This window comes from Neltuma alba, unplaced genomic scaffold (assembly GCF_004799145.2).
Source record: "Neltuma alba isolate B1F8T4 unplaced genomic scaffold, ASM479914v2 tig00011274_pilon, whole genome shotgun sequence".
Lineage (NCBI taxonomy): Eukaryota > Viridiplantae > Streptophyta > Magnoliopsida > Fabales > Fabaceae > Neltuma > Neltuma alba.
In genome coordinates, this window is record NW_021635984.1 from 251,613 (window position 1) to 267,028 (window position 15,416).

Consider the following 15,416-nt stretch of genomic DNA (forward strand, 5'->3'; position numbering starts at 1 on the left):
CATTCTTCACCTTCGTCTTCTCCCGAGCACGACAGAAGCTGAAGACAACACGAAAGCGAGCTGGAGACGGCGAAGACCAAAAACAGAGGCGCGAGGGACCTGGTACGAGACCAGCGGCAAGGGAGAGTGACAGAGCAAAGGACCAGTCTTCACCGTGTGCACTGTTCCGTCGCTGTCTTTGATATCTCCACTGTGTTCTCCATGGCTGGATACGGCGGAAGACTGATTATGGCACTTTTGATGGCAAACCGTGGCTAGCTTCACAATTCTCTAATTCAACAATAATGGCAGGAGCTTAGATCATCAAAGGGGAGTTTAGTTACTTTAATTTCCTGTCTAATAATTGTTTAACAATTCCTAGGTCTTAGGATAGTTATTCTGATTATTAGAAAATCTTGTATTGCTTAATCTGATTATATTTGGAGATTATTGTGACTGAATTATTGTTTAGTATTTGACATTGGGCTGTTTATAGTTTTGATTTCAATTATAATGTTGTGGTTATGACATTTATATTGATTTTGGAATTAATATATTGTGATTTTCTAAGGTGGCTTGGAATTTTGGATCATATAGTCTCTTGCTAGCTTTAATTCTATTATTTTGGATTTAAGAGTTCTAATTAAGCATTGGTTTTAAGCATCCTTAATCCCATTTTACTATTCTGGTTGCAGTTAGTAAGTTGGGATTTTAGGAAAATATTTTGTGGCAACTCGAGGTGGCTCGGTTGTTGGATCAAAAGCTTAGTTATAATTCTTAATTCATTGTTTTTAACTCCCACATCTTTTAGAGTGATGATTGCTTGCGTTGTTGAATTGGAGGATTGATTTTTATCAGTGTTATTTGTGTGTCTCATTTTCATTTCTTTAATTTCCATTCATTTTAATCACTTTTATATAAAAACAAAAAAAAAGTATTTTAATTTCAATTTGATTCGTAGTATTTAATTAACAGCTTTTCAAAATCAAAAATCTCTTTTTATAGTTTAGGTTACTTGCATTTATTTACTAGGGTTTAATTTCGTTTTCGGCTCCTCAAAGTGAAACGACCCGAGTTTTGCACTATATTGCATTAATTCGGTTAATTTTTGGAGTAACCCCAAAGCGACAATTAAGGGCAGTTAAACTTCAAGTGGCGCCGTTGCCGGGGAGCCAAGAAATTGGTTCCCTAGTAATTAAGTGTCAAGTAGCCTTGATTGGGGTTCATTTGTTGAGCCTTTTTAGATTTCATTTTTGTTAGTTTTTGCATTTTCTTTAGTAGTTTGCATTTGTTTCTTTTGATTTTTCATAGCATTTTTTTTTCTTCTTCCTTTGCATAAAAAAAAAATTTCAAAAATACAACTAAATATCTTCATTTTTCATTCATTGCATTGCATTCATCTATTTTCTTTTGCTTAATTACTTCTGGTTGATTGATTGTTTATGCCAAGAAAGGGTAGGTCTAAAACCCTAGTTCCTTCCAATTTTGAGCTTCAAAGTTCTTTAAGAGAAGTTAGACAAGACTCAAGGGTAGAAAGGACTAGTGAGGTTGAACTAGACAATTTAACTGATCTAGATTTGGTGGTTGACTTAGGTGACATAATGGAAACAGTTAATAATCCTAATGGTAACAACAATGGTGGTAATGAGAGAGGGGGCAATGGACATAATGGGGAGCATGACAGAGTAGGAGAGAATAATGGAGATAACCCTAGAAGAAGAACTATTAGGGAAGCCACTACTTCTGATGCAAATTATGATCCTTTTAATGTTGCATGCCCTAATGTTGATGTTAATTTTGAGATTAAAGGTCCACTGCTTAATAATTTGCCTAAATTTTATGGTTTGACAGGTGAGGACCCGTACAAACATCTGAAATCTCTCTCTATGGTATGTGCTAGCATGAAGCCGGTTGGGGCTAATCTGGATGAGGTTCTTTGGAAGGTATTCCACTTGTCTCTGGAGGGCAAAGCGCGAGAATGGTACATGAGCTTGCCTAGTTATATGGCAGATGCCTACCATAACTGGAACAACCTCAGAAAAGCATTCTTGGAGAAGTATTTCCCTACTTCCCGGACCTCCACATTGAGAAAAGAGATCTACTCTGCAAAGCAAGATTATGATGAGTCACTTTATGACTATTGGAACCGTTTTCAGGACTTACTTTCTAGATGTCCACACCATCAGATTCCAGATGAGCAGTTAGTCCAATACTTTTATGATGGACTTAAGACCCAAGATAAGGGGATGTTGGATGCTGCTTCTGGGGGTTCTCTTATTGATTTAACTGCTGAGGAGGCATGGGAACTTATCAAGAAAATGGCATTGAACCATCAACAGTATAGCATCAGGGAGTCTAAAAATGTCAATGCAATGCATACTAATCCTTCTTCAGTCCACATTCCTCAATTGGACACATTCACTTCTCAAATTGCTGCTTTGACTACACAGTTGAATAAGCTTGCATCTCACACTCCCCCTATTGACACTCGGACTCCTAATTCTATGGAGATGACTGCACCTAGTTGTGAGCATTGTAACTCTGTTATGCACATCTCTGCTGCTTGCCCTCATAGATATGAGGAAGTTTCTGCCATGTATCAAGGAAGGGCCAATCAATCCAAGCAATGGAACCCATACTCAAACACATATAATGAAGGATGGAAAGCTCATCCAAATTTCCGATGGGGAGGAGGTGACAATAGGCAGGTTCAAGAAGGGTTTCAAGGGAATATGGTTCCTCAAGGGCAATCTTACTATGGAGGGTTACAAGGAGAATCTTCTAGAGCCATGTCTACCCCACAGCAATCACAGTCTAAGGATGATGAGCGGTTCTCTCGAATACTCAAGGGCATTGAGGCAATGACTGAGCACATATCTAAGTCTGAAGCTAAATCTGAAGCTAGATTTGCAGCCCTAGAGAATAGGATGGAGCAATGGGAAACTAGAACCTCTAATTTGACTTCTTATGTCACTAAGTTGTCAAATGGTGTGAGTGAACAGCAAGCTAAGGCTAGTGGTTCAATGCCTTCCAACACGGTGATAAATCCTAAATCTTTGAATGCAATTACATTGAGAAGCGGTAAGGAAATTGGTGCTAAGACAGTGCAATTCAAAGATGATGAAGAGGGTGAAGAACCGGTTGACGAAGAGATAGAAGTTGAGTCTCCTCCTTCTAAAACCACTCAAGACATTCCCAAGGCCACTCAAGAGACCTCCATTCAATCCAAAGAGCCAATAGAGAAAGGATCATCTTCCAAAGGTGATGAGGTAAATATTTCTGACTTGCCTTTTCCTCATTCATATCTCATGAGTAAGAAAGTTGTTGAAAAGAAAGATAATGATGAGCTTTTTGAAATGTTTAGCAAACTTGAGGTTAATGTGCCATTACTTGATTTGATTAAAAAGATGCCTAAGTGTGCTAAGTTTCTAAAAGATCTATGTACAAACAAGAGGAAGTATAGGCATAGTGAGAGAATCCAACTGGGGTCTAGTGTTAGTGCTATCTTCAAGCCACAGCTGCCTATTAAGTGTAAAGACCCGGGTTCCTACACTATTCCCTGTACCATAGGCAAAACAAACATTTCACATGCCTTACTAGACTTAGGTGCAGCCATAAATGTTATGCCTACCTCTGTCTATGAGAGTTTGGGTATTCATGCCTTGAAAGACACCAGTGTTGTGCTAGGTCTAGCTGATAGGACTGTGAGACATCCTAAGGGCTTTCTTGAGGACGTTCTTGTGCAAGTGAAGGGTCTTGTGTTCCCAGCTGACTTTTATGTGCTAGATATGACTGATGAGATTAAAGCCGATAGCACTTTGATTCTAGGAAGACCTTTTCTTAGAACAGCCCAAACCATAATTAATGTGAAAGACGGGGTCATTACCATGGGCTTTGGGGACCAACAGATTACCTTCAACATTTCTGATGCTATGAGTCAAGGTTATGCAGATTGCTCTTACTTGGGTGTTAATTTGATTGATTGTGCTGTTAATGATGTTGATGATTTGCATGAATCTGAGATGCATGAACATGACTGGTATGGTGAGATTGTTGAGCATGATGATGCATTTACTTGTTTATCTACCCCTCATTCTTCTTCTTTTTGCTCATGTTATGGTGACGTGGTGTGTGTTAACTGTTTAGAAGTTGATCACCTCCTTTCCATCTCTCATGATTTTGATGCATCATCTTGTCTTAACTGTGATTCTGCCTTGAACATTACACTTGATGATAGCCTTGAGAAAGGCGAGTTTGTTGATTCTGCAGGTACTGATGATAAAGGAGCTGTTACACAAGCTACACCGGTAGCTTCTCCTTTGAGTGGTGCTGGAACATTAGAAGAGGCTAGCAACAAGCTTGCTACTGACTTAGTCACTTCTAATCCCACTCTTTCTTGTGATTTACTTGATGTTTCTGTTGATAAAATTGATACCGATCCTTCTTTTTGTAGGTCATCCAAGAATGGCACTGAGTTGGGAAGTGGAGGACATACACATCATGATGAGCTTATATCTCCTTCCCTAAGCCATATGGACATGCCACTTGCATTGAATGCACTTGACATAAAAATTAGTTCCTTCTGTTGTGCAACCTCCTGATTTAGAACTGAAACCCCTCCCCTCTAATTTGAAATATGTCTTTCTTGCTGCTGATTCTAAATTGCCTGTTATTATTTCCAGTTCTTTGAGTAGTTCTGAAGAAGAAAGATTGATTTCTGTGTTGAAGAGTCATAAAGGGGCTATAGGATGGTCTTTAGGGGATATTCCGGGGATTAATCCCTCAGTTTGCACACACAGGATCCTTTTGAATGAAGGGTCCAAGCCAGTTAGGCAACCACAGAGGAGACTGAATCCTCTCATTCTGGATGTGGTTAAGAAGGAAGTCTCAAAGTTGTTGAGTGCTGGGATCATCTATCCCATATCAGACAGTGAGTGGGTAAGTCCGGTACAAGTAGTACCAAAGAAGAGCGGTATCACAGTAGTGAGAAATGAAAATGATGAACTGATTCCAACTAGGGTTCAAAATGCTTGGAGAGTGTGTATAGACTATAGGAAGTTGAATGATGCTACGAGAAAGGACCACTTTCCATTACCTTTTATAGATCAGATGTTGGAAAGAATTTCAGGAAAGTCTCACTATTGTTTTCTTGACGGTTTTTCTGGCTATTTTCAGGTACCTATCGCTCCTGAAGATCAGGACAAGACTACCTTCACATGCCCTTTTGGTACCTTTGCTTATCGAAGGATGCCATTTGGGTTGTGTAACGCTCCAGGCACCTTTCAAAGGTGCATGATGGCGATATTTAGTGATCTTCTAGAGCAAAACATGGAAGTTTTTATGGATGACTTCACTGTTTACGGTGGGAGTTTTGATGAGTGCTTGAATAGCCTAGAGCAGGCTCTTGAGAGGTGTATTGATAAGAAATTGGTTTTAAACTTTGAAAAGTGTCATTTCATGGTTGATAGAGGGATAGTCTTAGGTCACCTCATCTCCCAAAAGGGGATTGAGGTTGATAGGGCCAAAATTGAAGTTATTTCATCCCTTCCTTATCCTACTTGTTTAAAGGATTTGAGGTCTTTCTTAGGACATGCAGGTTTCTATCGGCGCTTTATTAAGGATTTTAGTAAAGTTGCTCTGCCTCTTTCTACCTTATTGAAAAAAGATACTGAATTTAAATTTGATGATAAGTGTAGACATGCTTTTGACACTTTGAAATCTATGCTTGTTTCACCTCCTATTCTCACTGCACCTAACTGGAATTTACATTTTGAGTTATCTTGTGATGCTTCTAACTTTGCAGTAGGTGCCATGCTTGGACAGAAGGAGGAGAAACAGTCTAGAGTCATCGCATATGCCTCCAAGACGCTTGATTCCGCTCAAGTGAATTATACCACTACGGAGAAGGAACTATTTGCTATTATTTTTGCTTTGGATAAGTTTAGACAGTATCTTATAAACTCTCGAGTGGTTGTTTTTACAGATCATGCAGCGGTTCGATACCTATTTAAGAAGCCTCAGTCTAAACCTAGACTGCTGAGATGGGCTTTGCTGCTACAGGAGTTTGATATCGAGATTAGAGATCGAGCTGGAGCGGAGAATCATGTAGCTGACCACCTTAGTCGGTTACCTGAAGGCACACAGGGAGTTGACTCTTCTGATCTTGTTATTGACTCATTTCCTGATTCTGCACTTTTTGCCTTGGCTGTTCATGAGCCTTGGTATTCTAATATAGTTAATTATCTTGTCACTGACCTTATACCTCCTTCTATGTCTAAATTTCAGATTGATAAGCTGAAGAGGGAGGCAAGATACTATATCTGGGATGCTCCAATCCTGTGGAAGCAATGCAGTGACCAGATCATCAGACGCTGTGTTCCAAATAATGAGATCCACTCTATCCTTACCTTTGCACATTCTTTATCTTGTGGGGGGCATTTTAGTGCTAATAGGACTGCTAGGAGGGTTTTAGAGTGTGGTTTTTATTGGCCTTCTCTATTTAAGGATGCTTATTCTTTCTGCAAGTCTTGTGATAAGTGTCAGAGGTTTGGGAGTTTGGGTAGGAAGCATGAGATGCCTCTAAGACCTATGCATTTTTGTGAAATCTTTGATGTGTGGGGCATGGATTTTATGGGTCCCTTCCCTTCGTCTTTTGGGTTTTCATACATATTACTTGCAGTAGATTATGTGTCTCGATGGGTAGAGGCAGTGCCAACTAGGAAAGATGATGCTTCTACTGTTGCCAAGTTTTTACGTTCTCATATCTTTTGCAGGTATGGCATTCCAAGAGCAATCATCAGTGACCAAGGAACACACTTCTGCAACAGGACCATCAAGTCTCTATTGGCTAAACATGGAGTCAATCACAAGCTGGCCACTCCTTATCACCCTCAGACGAATGGGTTAGCTGAAGTCTCTAACCGGGAAGTGAAACGAATACTTGAGAAGATTGTGAAACCATCCCGTAAGGACTGGAGTGAAAGGCTTGAGGAAGCTCTTTGGGCTTACAGGACTGCCTACAAGACCCCTATAGGCATGTCCCCCTTCCGGTTGCTCTATGGCAAGGCTTGCCATCTACCTATGGAGATCGAGCACAAATCTTATTGGGCAATCAAGGCATGTGATGCAGATCTCGAATCTTCACTAGTCAATCGGAAGATGCAACTCCAAGAACTTGAAGAAATGAGACTTGAATCCTATGACAATGCCAGAATCTACAAAGACAAGCTGAAAATGATTCATGACAGACAGATTCTGAGGAAGCAGTTTTATGAAGGTGACAAGGTTCTAAAGTTTAAAGCCCGGTTGAAGCTGATGCCCGGGAAGTTTGTCACCAAGTGGGAAGGTCCGTTTAGAGTTACTAAAGTATATCCCTTTGGCACGGTAGAGCTCGTAGATGAGGAGACCGGTATAACTTCACAAGTCAACGGCCATCTACTGAAGCACTACCATGAGAATCACAGACCTCCCTGATCACCCGGTTGTTCCCTTCCACCCTACTCTTTTACTTTCTGTTGTATTGCTGGTGATATCTGTTTGCTGAGATAGTTAGGAGTAAGTATGGGGGAGGGAACTTTTCCAGTAGTTGTAGTTGTAGCTGTTTATTTCTGTTTAGTAGTTGTTTGTCTTGTTTCCTCTTGATTCAGCCATCTCTTCTGATCACTTGGTTTATACTTGTCTATTTTCATTTCACATTATCTTATCCTACCTCTCCCTTCTCTCTTCCTCGTGATAGTGATGTGTTGTGCTTCGATTTCAAATCGGACTTCACAACTTCCACTTCACCCGAGAGTTTATGTTAAGATAATGTTGTTTTTCTTACATTGAGGACAATGTATTGATCAAGTGTGGGGGAGGGATTGTTGTTGAGTTGTTGAGCTTTCTTTTGAAAAAAAAAAAAAAATTTTGCCTTTGGATTTGCTCCTGTTTCCTAAGTATTGCTGCTATAATTGCTCTCTTCTCTGCCTTATTGGTTGATTTCTGAATTGCATCGCATGATTTGAGAGTGATTCTTGCTTGGGAATTTTGTTGTGGTTTCTATGTCCTCCTGTTTTCATTCGCCTCAGTGTTTTGCACTGCTGTATGGGCGAGTTGTTGTTCTCTCTGTTGCTGACTCTTGACTTTTGTAATCCTTGGGCATCTCTTTTAAAAATCTTTTTGCACAATGCTTGTGAATATTGCACGGCTGAGTTTGATTGCATTTGATTTGAGTGATTTTTGTTCTTAGTTGATTAGCATAGTAGAATACTTTTGGTGCAATGTTATTAACCTTGTTTCATAGCTTGATTCTTAAGGAGAAAACATCTTAGAGAAAGCCTTAATGGAAGGATTGTTGAGCTATATATTTTCTCATCTTGTGTGATTTTCACCTAGTTTTGGTTAACCTCTAGAACTTGTTTAGATTCTTTTTCAAAGCTGCATTAATACCTAGATTTGTGAAGATGATAGGGGCATTCATTTCTAAACCTTGACCCAAACACAAACCACTTCATTTAACTTTTGTTCACCCCTTTGAGCCTTCACTTTCATTCCATTCATTTTTTTAAGCAAGTGTTTTGCATGAGTTACATTTGGTTTTTCATTTTGAAAAGTACATCATTAATATCTATATCTTTGCCTTCTTGGGTTTGGATGCCAAAAAAAAAAAAAAAAAAAAAAGAAGAAGAAAAAGAAATAGAAAAAGGCAATAAAAAAAAAGAAAGAAAATGTTTAGAAAAAGCCAAAGAAAGAAAGTTATAAAAAAAAAGGAGAGAAAATAAGTTGCAACAAAAGAATAAATTTGAAATAAGGCATTCCATGGTGGTTTGAAGAGCAATGATTTTTGTCTCAAAAGGTTAAAATCTGCACTTTGGTGTTCTTTTATGATTGTACTTAAGCTCACTTTGAGTTGATACTTTATTACTCATGCATTTCATTTGCTAGTTCATTTCATTCATTTGACCTTGCTTTCCAACATTACAACCCTTCAAGTCCCCTTGATCATGAGTCTAAGGTATGTTAGTAGTGGAGATATTAGAATCTCTACAAGCTTATGGTAGGTGCTAATCTAGGTGGATTGAGTGAAATTTTTCCCATTTAAGAGATGAGTGAAACACTTGTACCCTATGTGAGCTCTATTATGTTTCTCTTCTTTTATCCTGCTATGTTTCTTGTGTTAATTTCTTTGCACTGAAGTATTCTATAATTGTTGATTAATTAAGAATAAAGGTTGCTTGAGTTAATTGCACATTCATGCTTAGTTAGTTTTATGTTTGCTTGCATTGAGTCTCTTTATTGAATTCTTCTTTAATGAAGTTTTGCCCAGGAGTGCAAAAGGCTAAGTGTGGGGGAGTTGACAAACTCAATTATTTTTATATATTTTGGTATCTTTTATATGAGTTTTGTCAGCTTAATTGGTCCCTTTTTGCCTTAATTGATTTATTTTGTTTTATTTTGAATTATTATTTTATAGGGGCAAAATTGTCATGTTTTGATTTAATTATGATTAATTGATTTTTAAGGACAATTAATGCTACCTTATCCTTGAATTTTGCTTGCAGGTTCTTGGAAGATTCAAAAATAAAAAATAAATAAATAAAAAAAAAGAAAAAAAATTAAATGAAAAGAAAAAATAATAATAAGTTGGGGGCAAAACGTTGCGTTTTGCCCCAACCTAATAATCATCATCTCCAGCGAAACAGGAACGGGGGGGAAAAAGACGTCGAACACACACGAAACAGAGGGAGAACGACACACACGCGAGGCGGCTGGAGGGCACGGAGAGGCGAAACAGAGGAAAGAGCTGGTCGACGGCGTGAGAGGAAGGACCATTCATCATCTTCTCCGTTGAACCTTCCTGGTGGCAGGGGGCACTTGACGGAGACACACGTTGGACAGCATTTGAGAAGTAAAAAACAGAGCAACAAGACGCGACGCACACGAGAACCAGCGGCAAGGGAGAGTGACGGCACCATTCTTCACCTTCGTCTTCTCCCGAGCACGACAGAAGCTGAAGACAACACGGAAGCGAGCTGGAGACGGCGAAGACCAAAAACAGAGGCGCGAGGGACCTGGTACGAGACCAGCGGCAAGGGAGAGTGACAGAGCAAAGGACCAGTCTTCACCGTGTGCACTGTTCCGTCGCTGTCTTTGATATCTCCACTGTGTTCTCCATGGCTGGATACGGCGGAAGACTGATTATGGCACTTTTGATGGCAAACCGTGGCTAGCTTCACAATTCTCTAATTCAACAATAATGGCAGGAGCTTAGATCATCAAAGGGGAGTTTAGTTACTTTAATTTCCTGTCTAATAATTGTTTAACAATTCCTAGGTCTTAGGATAGTTATTCTGATTATTAGAAAATCTTGTATTGCTTAATCTGATTATATTTGGAGATTATTGTGACTGAATTATTGTTTAGTATTTGACATTGGGCTGTTTATAGTTTTGATTTCAATTATAATGTTGTGGTTATGACATTTATATTGATTTTGGAATTAATATATTGTGATTTTCTAAGGTGGCTTGGAATTTTGGATCATATAGTCTCTTGCTAGCTTTAATTCTATTATTTTGGATTTAAGAGTTCTAATTAAGCATTGGTTTTAAGCATCCTTACTCCCATTTTACTATTCTGGTTGCAGTTAGTAAGTTGGGATTTTAGGAAAATATTTTGTGGCAACTCGAGGTGGCTCGGTTGTTGGATCAAAAGCTTAGTTATAATTCTTAATTCATTGTTTTTAACTCCCACATCTTTTAGAGTGATGATTGCCTGCGTTGTTGAATTGGAGGATTGATTTTTATCAGTGTTATTTGTGTGTCTCATTTTCATTTCTTTAATTTCCATTCATTTTAATCACTTTTATATAAAAACAAAAAAAAAGTATTTTAATTTCAATTTGATTCTTAGTATTTAATTAACAGCTTTTCAAAATCAAAAATCTCTTTTTATAGTTTAGGTTACTTGCATTTATTTACTAGGGTTTAATTTCGTTTTCGGCTCCTCAAAGTGAAATGACCCGAGTTTTGCACTATATTGCATTAATTCGGTTAATTTTTGGAGTAACCCCAAAGCGACAATTAAGGGCAAGTTAACTTCAAGGAGCCGGCTCGAATTTAACAGTGTTAGTGTTCAACCTTTTAACAGGTTTGTCTAAGAGCTTTATAGCATATTTTTCAAGATTCGCCAAATTTTCCTCTGACGACTTATCCATTTGGACCGTCTCTTCTGTTAATCCATCATCCTGCGTCATGAAGCAGATTGGCATAAAAATTCATTTGCTTATGTGATTAGTGATATCTTAAAAGTATTAGATTACATGATTTGATTCGAATAGAACTCCTAAACCTTTTGAATATATATATATTGTGATTAATTTGGAGGCAGAGACAACGTAGGTGACATAATTTGATGATGGGACAGCTAACTAAATGTACCTGAATTCGAAGGTAATGTTCCTCAGCCTGACCAGCTGCACGAAAGACAGTGGCAAGGTGATAGTCAACCATGTCTTGACTTCCACACTGCAAAAATTCGATTATGGGATTTATCCAATGCAGAAGGCCCCACCAAAATGACTTTCGAGCATCGTATGTAGTCATTTGGATTGTTCATCATAGGCAACAACTTAGGGTTTGCCGTCTTGTGCTGAGTCACCTCGCTAACGGCTGCCAAACCCTATATATATATATATATATATATATATAATGACATAATCTATCAATAAAATGTGGAGCAACATGCTTTGTGTGTGTGTGTGTGTGTGTGTGTGTGAAAGATCGAAGAGTTCATTTACTGGATTAAGAGCAGATACGCCTCCATCAACCAAATGGAACTCATGCTTATCATTCTCGAAGTAATGGGGTGGGAAATATGTGGGTGCAGCAGAAGTCCCTAAGCATATATCAGAAAGCTTGGCATCTAATGAAGGCACTTCTTCTATCTGTATCAAACAAAACAAAGTGAGTTATACACGAGTTCCAATTTATTAGCTACACAAATTGATGATTGATTGCATGAGATGCATTTAGAGAGTGATAAAAGGAGGAAAAAAAAATAATAGAAAATTGCACTTATAATTTGAACCCTATATATACAGCCTAAGATTATATACAGCCTAACATAAAAAATGCCTTTCATTAAAGAAACTTTCCCTTAATCAGATTATTAATTTTAACTAATTTTATAAGACTGTGTGAGCTAGGCATGAGTTACTAGTGTCTCATGCTCCCTTCGGTCCTTTTATATAAGATCCTGATAATTGAATTGCGTAGTTTAAGAAATCTGTTAAAAGTAGTTAAAAGTAATAAATATGTAAGGAACCTTTTTTTTTTTTGAAATATGCCCTTATACATAAGAGGATAAGAGAGAGACAAAGATAATGAGAAAAAAAGATGAAAGACAATGTATGAAAAAAATAATGAGAGAGAAAAGAATTAATTAGAACTAAAATTGGTAAAAATACATTTAATGTTCACACTTCAGACAATCCCAATGATCTTATAAAAAGGATCAAGCCAATTAAAAACAATTAAGATCTTATAAATAGGATAGTATTTGAGATGGGAGAGATTACCTTGTAGGTTGAGAAGATAGTAGGAGCAAGCTGCTTCATGTCGAAAGTAGGGATAACAACGTGAGTCAAAGTGTCACGAAGACATGAGTTCCCTAATTCAAGTTCCAAAATTTTACGTAATGGACTTGCATCATAACTTGGGAACACCAAACCGTAAGCCTCAGCTTTAAGAGGCTTCAGAGTTTCATGATGAACCATAAACGTTGTTGGGAAAAATTTATCTCGGATTTGATCTAGGAATCGTCCCACACTATCGGTTATAGATCGCAGGATAAAATTAATCTTCATTCTCCTTCATAAATAAAAATACATTTGGATCATAAATATGAATCCAATGGATTACAAGATTGATTAAAAAGAAATATTCACATAACAAAATCAGGAAGTCTCAATTTCTAAAAATATTCATTATAACATTTAATAAAGTAAACCAGGTGTTGATTCTGTGTCTATGGTTTTACTATTTAATTACATCACTCTTGTATTTTAATTATACACATAGTAAGACATCTTTTCTATATCTTCTCTAGGTAGAAATTAATATACTTCCTGTTTCTATATACATGTCCTGAATCCTGATTTGAATTTTTATTTAATCCCTAAATATTTGTCATGTTCCAAATTTCAAGGAATAATTATTAACTAAAAATTGACAAGATTAATTCTGTCTCTCTTATTTTTCATCGGTTTCCCATAATTTTCTTTCTTCAAAAAGTGTTACTACCTCCAGTCCTTAATATAAAAGATTTACTTTGTAGCTCATATTGAACAACAAACTAGATCTTTTGTGTGTGTGTGTGTGTGTATAAATCAAGCACTGAGGGCAGTATTACATTTTAGATGATTTTTTATTACAGAAAAAGGGGGGTATTACCATCTTCTGCATCCTTGAGGGAAAATCTCAGGGGATTTAGTTTTGTAGAAATGAACGATTCGAGAAGCATCGAATAGAGGACGAGTTTTGTTGTTTGGATGAGGAGCTGTAAGCATGGCAGCGATGAGTCCTCCTGTGCTTGTTCCTGCAATCACATCAAAATAATCTGCTATCCTTACGTTTGCATCATGTGCACAAGCCTGGGAATCACCACATTGAGGTTAATTAGATGAGAAAAAAGTGGAAAAAGATCCTACTACCTCCCAACTTTAATATAAGAACTACTTGACTTTAACTAATTGGTTAGATAAATTCGTTGATTAAACAAATGTGACATCCTTTGAATATCTTTGTGTAACATTAGATTATATATCAATTTATGAGTTAAGTAAATTATGGTTTAAGAAAACATGATAAATAAGAGAGATAAAATGGACTGAAATCTTATGTTTAGATCAAATTCAACTCCCAGTCAGCTCCTATATTAAAGACTGACAGGAATAGTATACATTGAGAAATACATAATTGCAATGAATACATAAAAGAAGAAATAATAATTAATTAGGTAGTAATAGAAGTAAGGAGGAAAAAAAGTTAAGATGGGGATATATATGCCCCTCTGTTTGACAAGTAAGAGAACACAGAGCTATGTACTCTGAATTTGACCCGAAACCTAGTCAGATAGCCAAACAAAGAAGTAATTATAAAGTTATGGAACCTGAAGCTCTTTCTCTAAATGGAGGAGGAGGATGGCGGGGATGAGGCCTCGAACACCACCTCCATCGATGCTCAGAACAGTCACAAAATTCGCAGAAGACGACTGATGAGAAGGAGTTTTCTGGTAACTGCTGACAAGGGCCACGAGTCCATTATCTGTGAAGTATTTGAGATACAGAGAGCTCAGAACAATAAGTGAGGAAGGGAAGAAAGCTTGATGAGTAACTTCTCAATCAATTCAAAGCTATTTATAGATGTTAGAGACCTTGCATGTTCAATGCAAGACAAGTTTGAGAATATGAGGTGTGCGCGCATGTTCATAAATATTGAAATTATGGGATGCTGCGTGATACACGAGTTCATGTGGATCCAAAATGTGTGTATATATGTATATAAATGACATTGGGTGTCTCCAAAAAATTTTTGAAACCATTTTCAAAGGATAAGAAAAATGGTTTATGATGCAAATTTATCATGAAAGTTTTCATTTAAGAGCATTGGGCATCAGAAATTTTTTGGGTGAAAATTTTCCCTGAAAATTTAAAATTGTAGCAATTTTGTCTTCTACCATTAAAAATGTTAACAATTAATGTCATTATTTTGATAGTTAACGCTAGTTTTTTAGCGGTAAGGGGCAAAATTGATATGAATTTAAACTTTCAGGACAAATTTACACTTAAAAAAACTTCTTGGTGCTCGTCGCTCCAAAGTAAAAAACTTTTGAGTAAATTTGCACCTTAATCTTGAGGAAAATCAACTGTGAATATGTTGAAAAATAAAGCAAATTAAAATATGAGGGGTGTATATGTGTGTGTAATGTTGAATTTTTAGTACGTTTTCACATGACTTGAAAATTATCACAATGCGTAGTGTTGTGAACGTGTATCTAAACCGTTGAATAGTGGTGCATCATGTGAATGTGTGTGGATAATGACATAGTAAAGAAGGGCTGGACTGGGTAGCTTTAAAATTCATTCCAAAAGCATTTTCAAAGGGTAAGAAAGATATAACAGTGAAAACGTTGGAAAAACATAGCAAGTTGAAATATGAGCTTCATAAGGACAAACATGAGAAGAAAATAAGTGTCCCTTGGGGACATTCGATAAAAATATAAGAAGAAAATAAGTGTCCCTTGGGGACATCCGATAAAAATATAAGAAGAAAATAAGTTCATAAGGAAATGAGGATGACGAAAGGATATGAACACATTTGAAAAAGAAGATAGAAGGAATTAAAGATCCTGCCCAATTGGTGCCTAGTTGATACATAACTCGTGACAATATTTCTAAC

At 37.2% G+C, this 15,416-nt stretch overlaps 1 protein-coding gene across 1 annotated transcript; it reads left to right on the forward strand.

The window, feature by feature from the left end:
- Positions 1-6,642: 6,642 nt before the first annotated feature.
- LOC114763328 (uncharacterized) lies at positions 6,643-9,540 on the forward strand. The gene is made up of 2 exons (XM_028952954.1): positions 6,643-7,533; positions 9,519-9,540. Exon 1 carries the CDS (start codon positions 7,015-7,017, stop codon positions 7,450-7,452), a length of 438 nt encoding a protein of 145 aa, XP_028808787.1. The 5' UTR covers positions 6,643-7,014; the 3' UTR covers positions 7,453-7,533; positions 9,519-9,540.
- The last annotated feature ends 5,876 nt before the right edge of the window (positions 9,541-15,416 follow it).

Bases quoted from the DNA above. Each gene is read 5' to 3' on its own strand.
- LOC114763328 (XM_028952954.1), top strand. From the start codon at position 7,015: ATGTCCCCCTTCCGGTTGCTCTATGGCAAGGCTTGCCATCTACCTATG.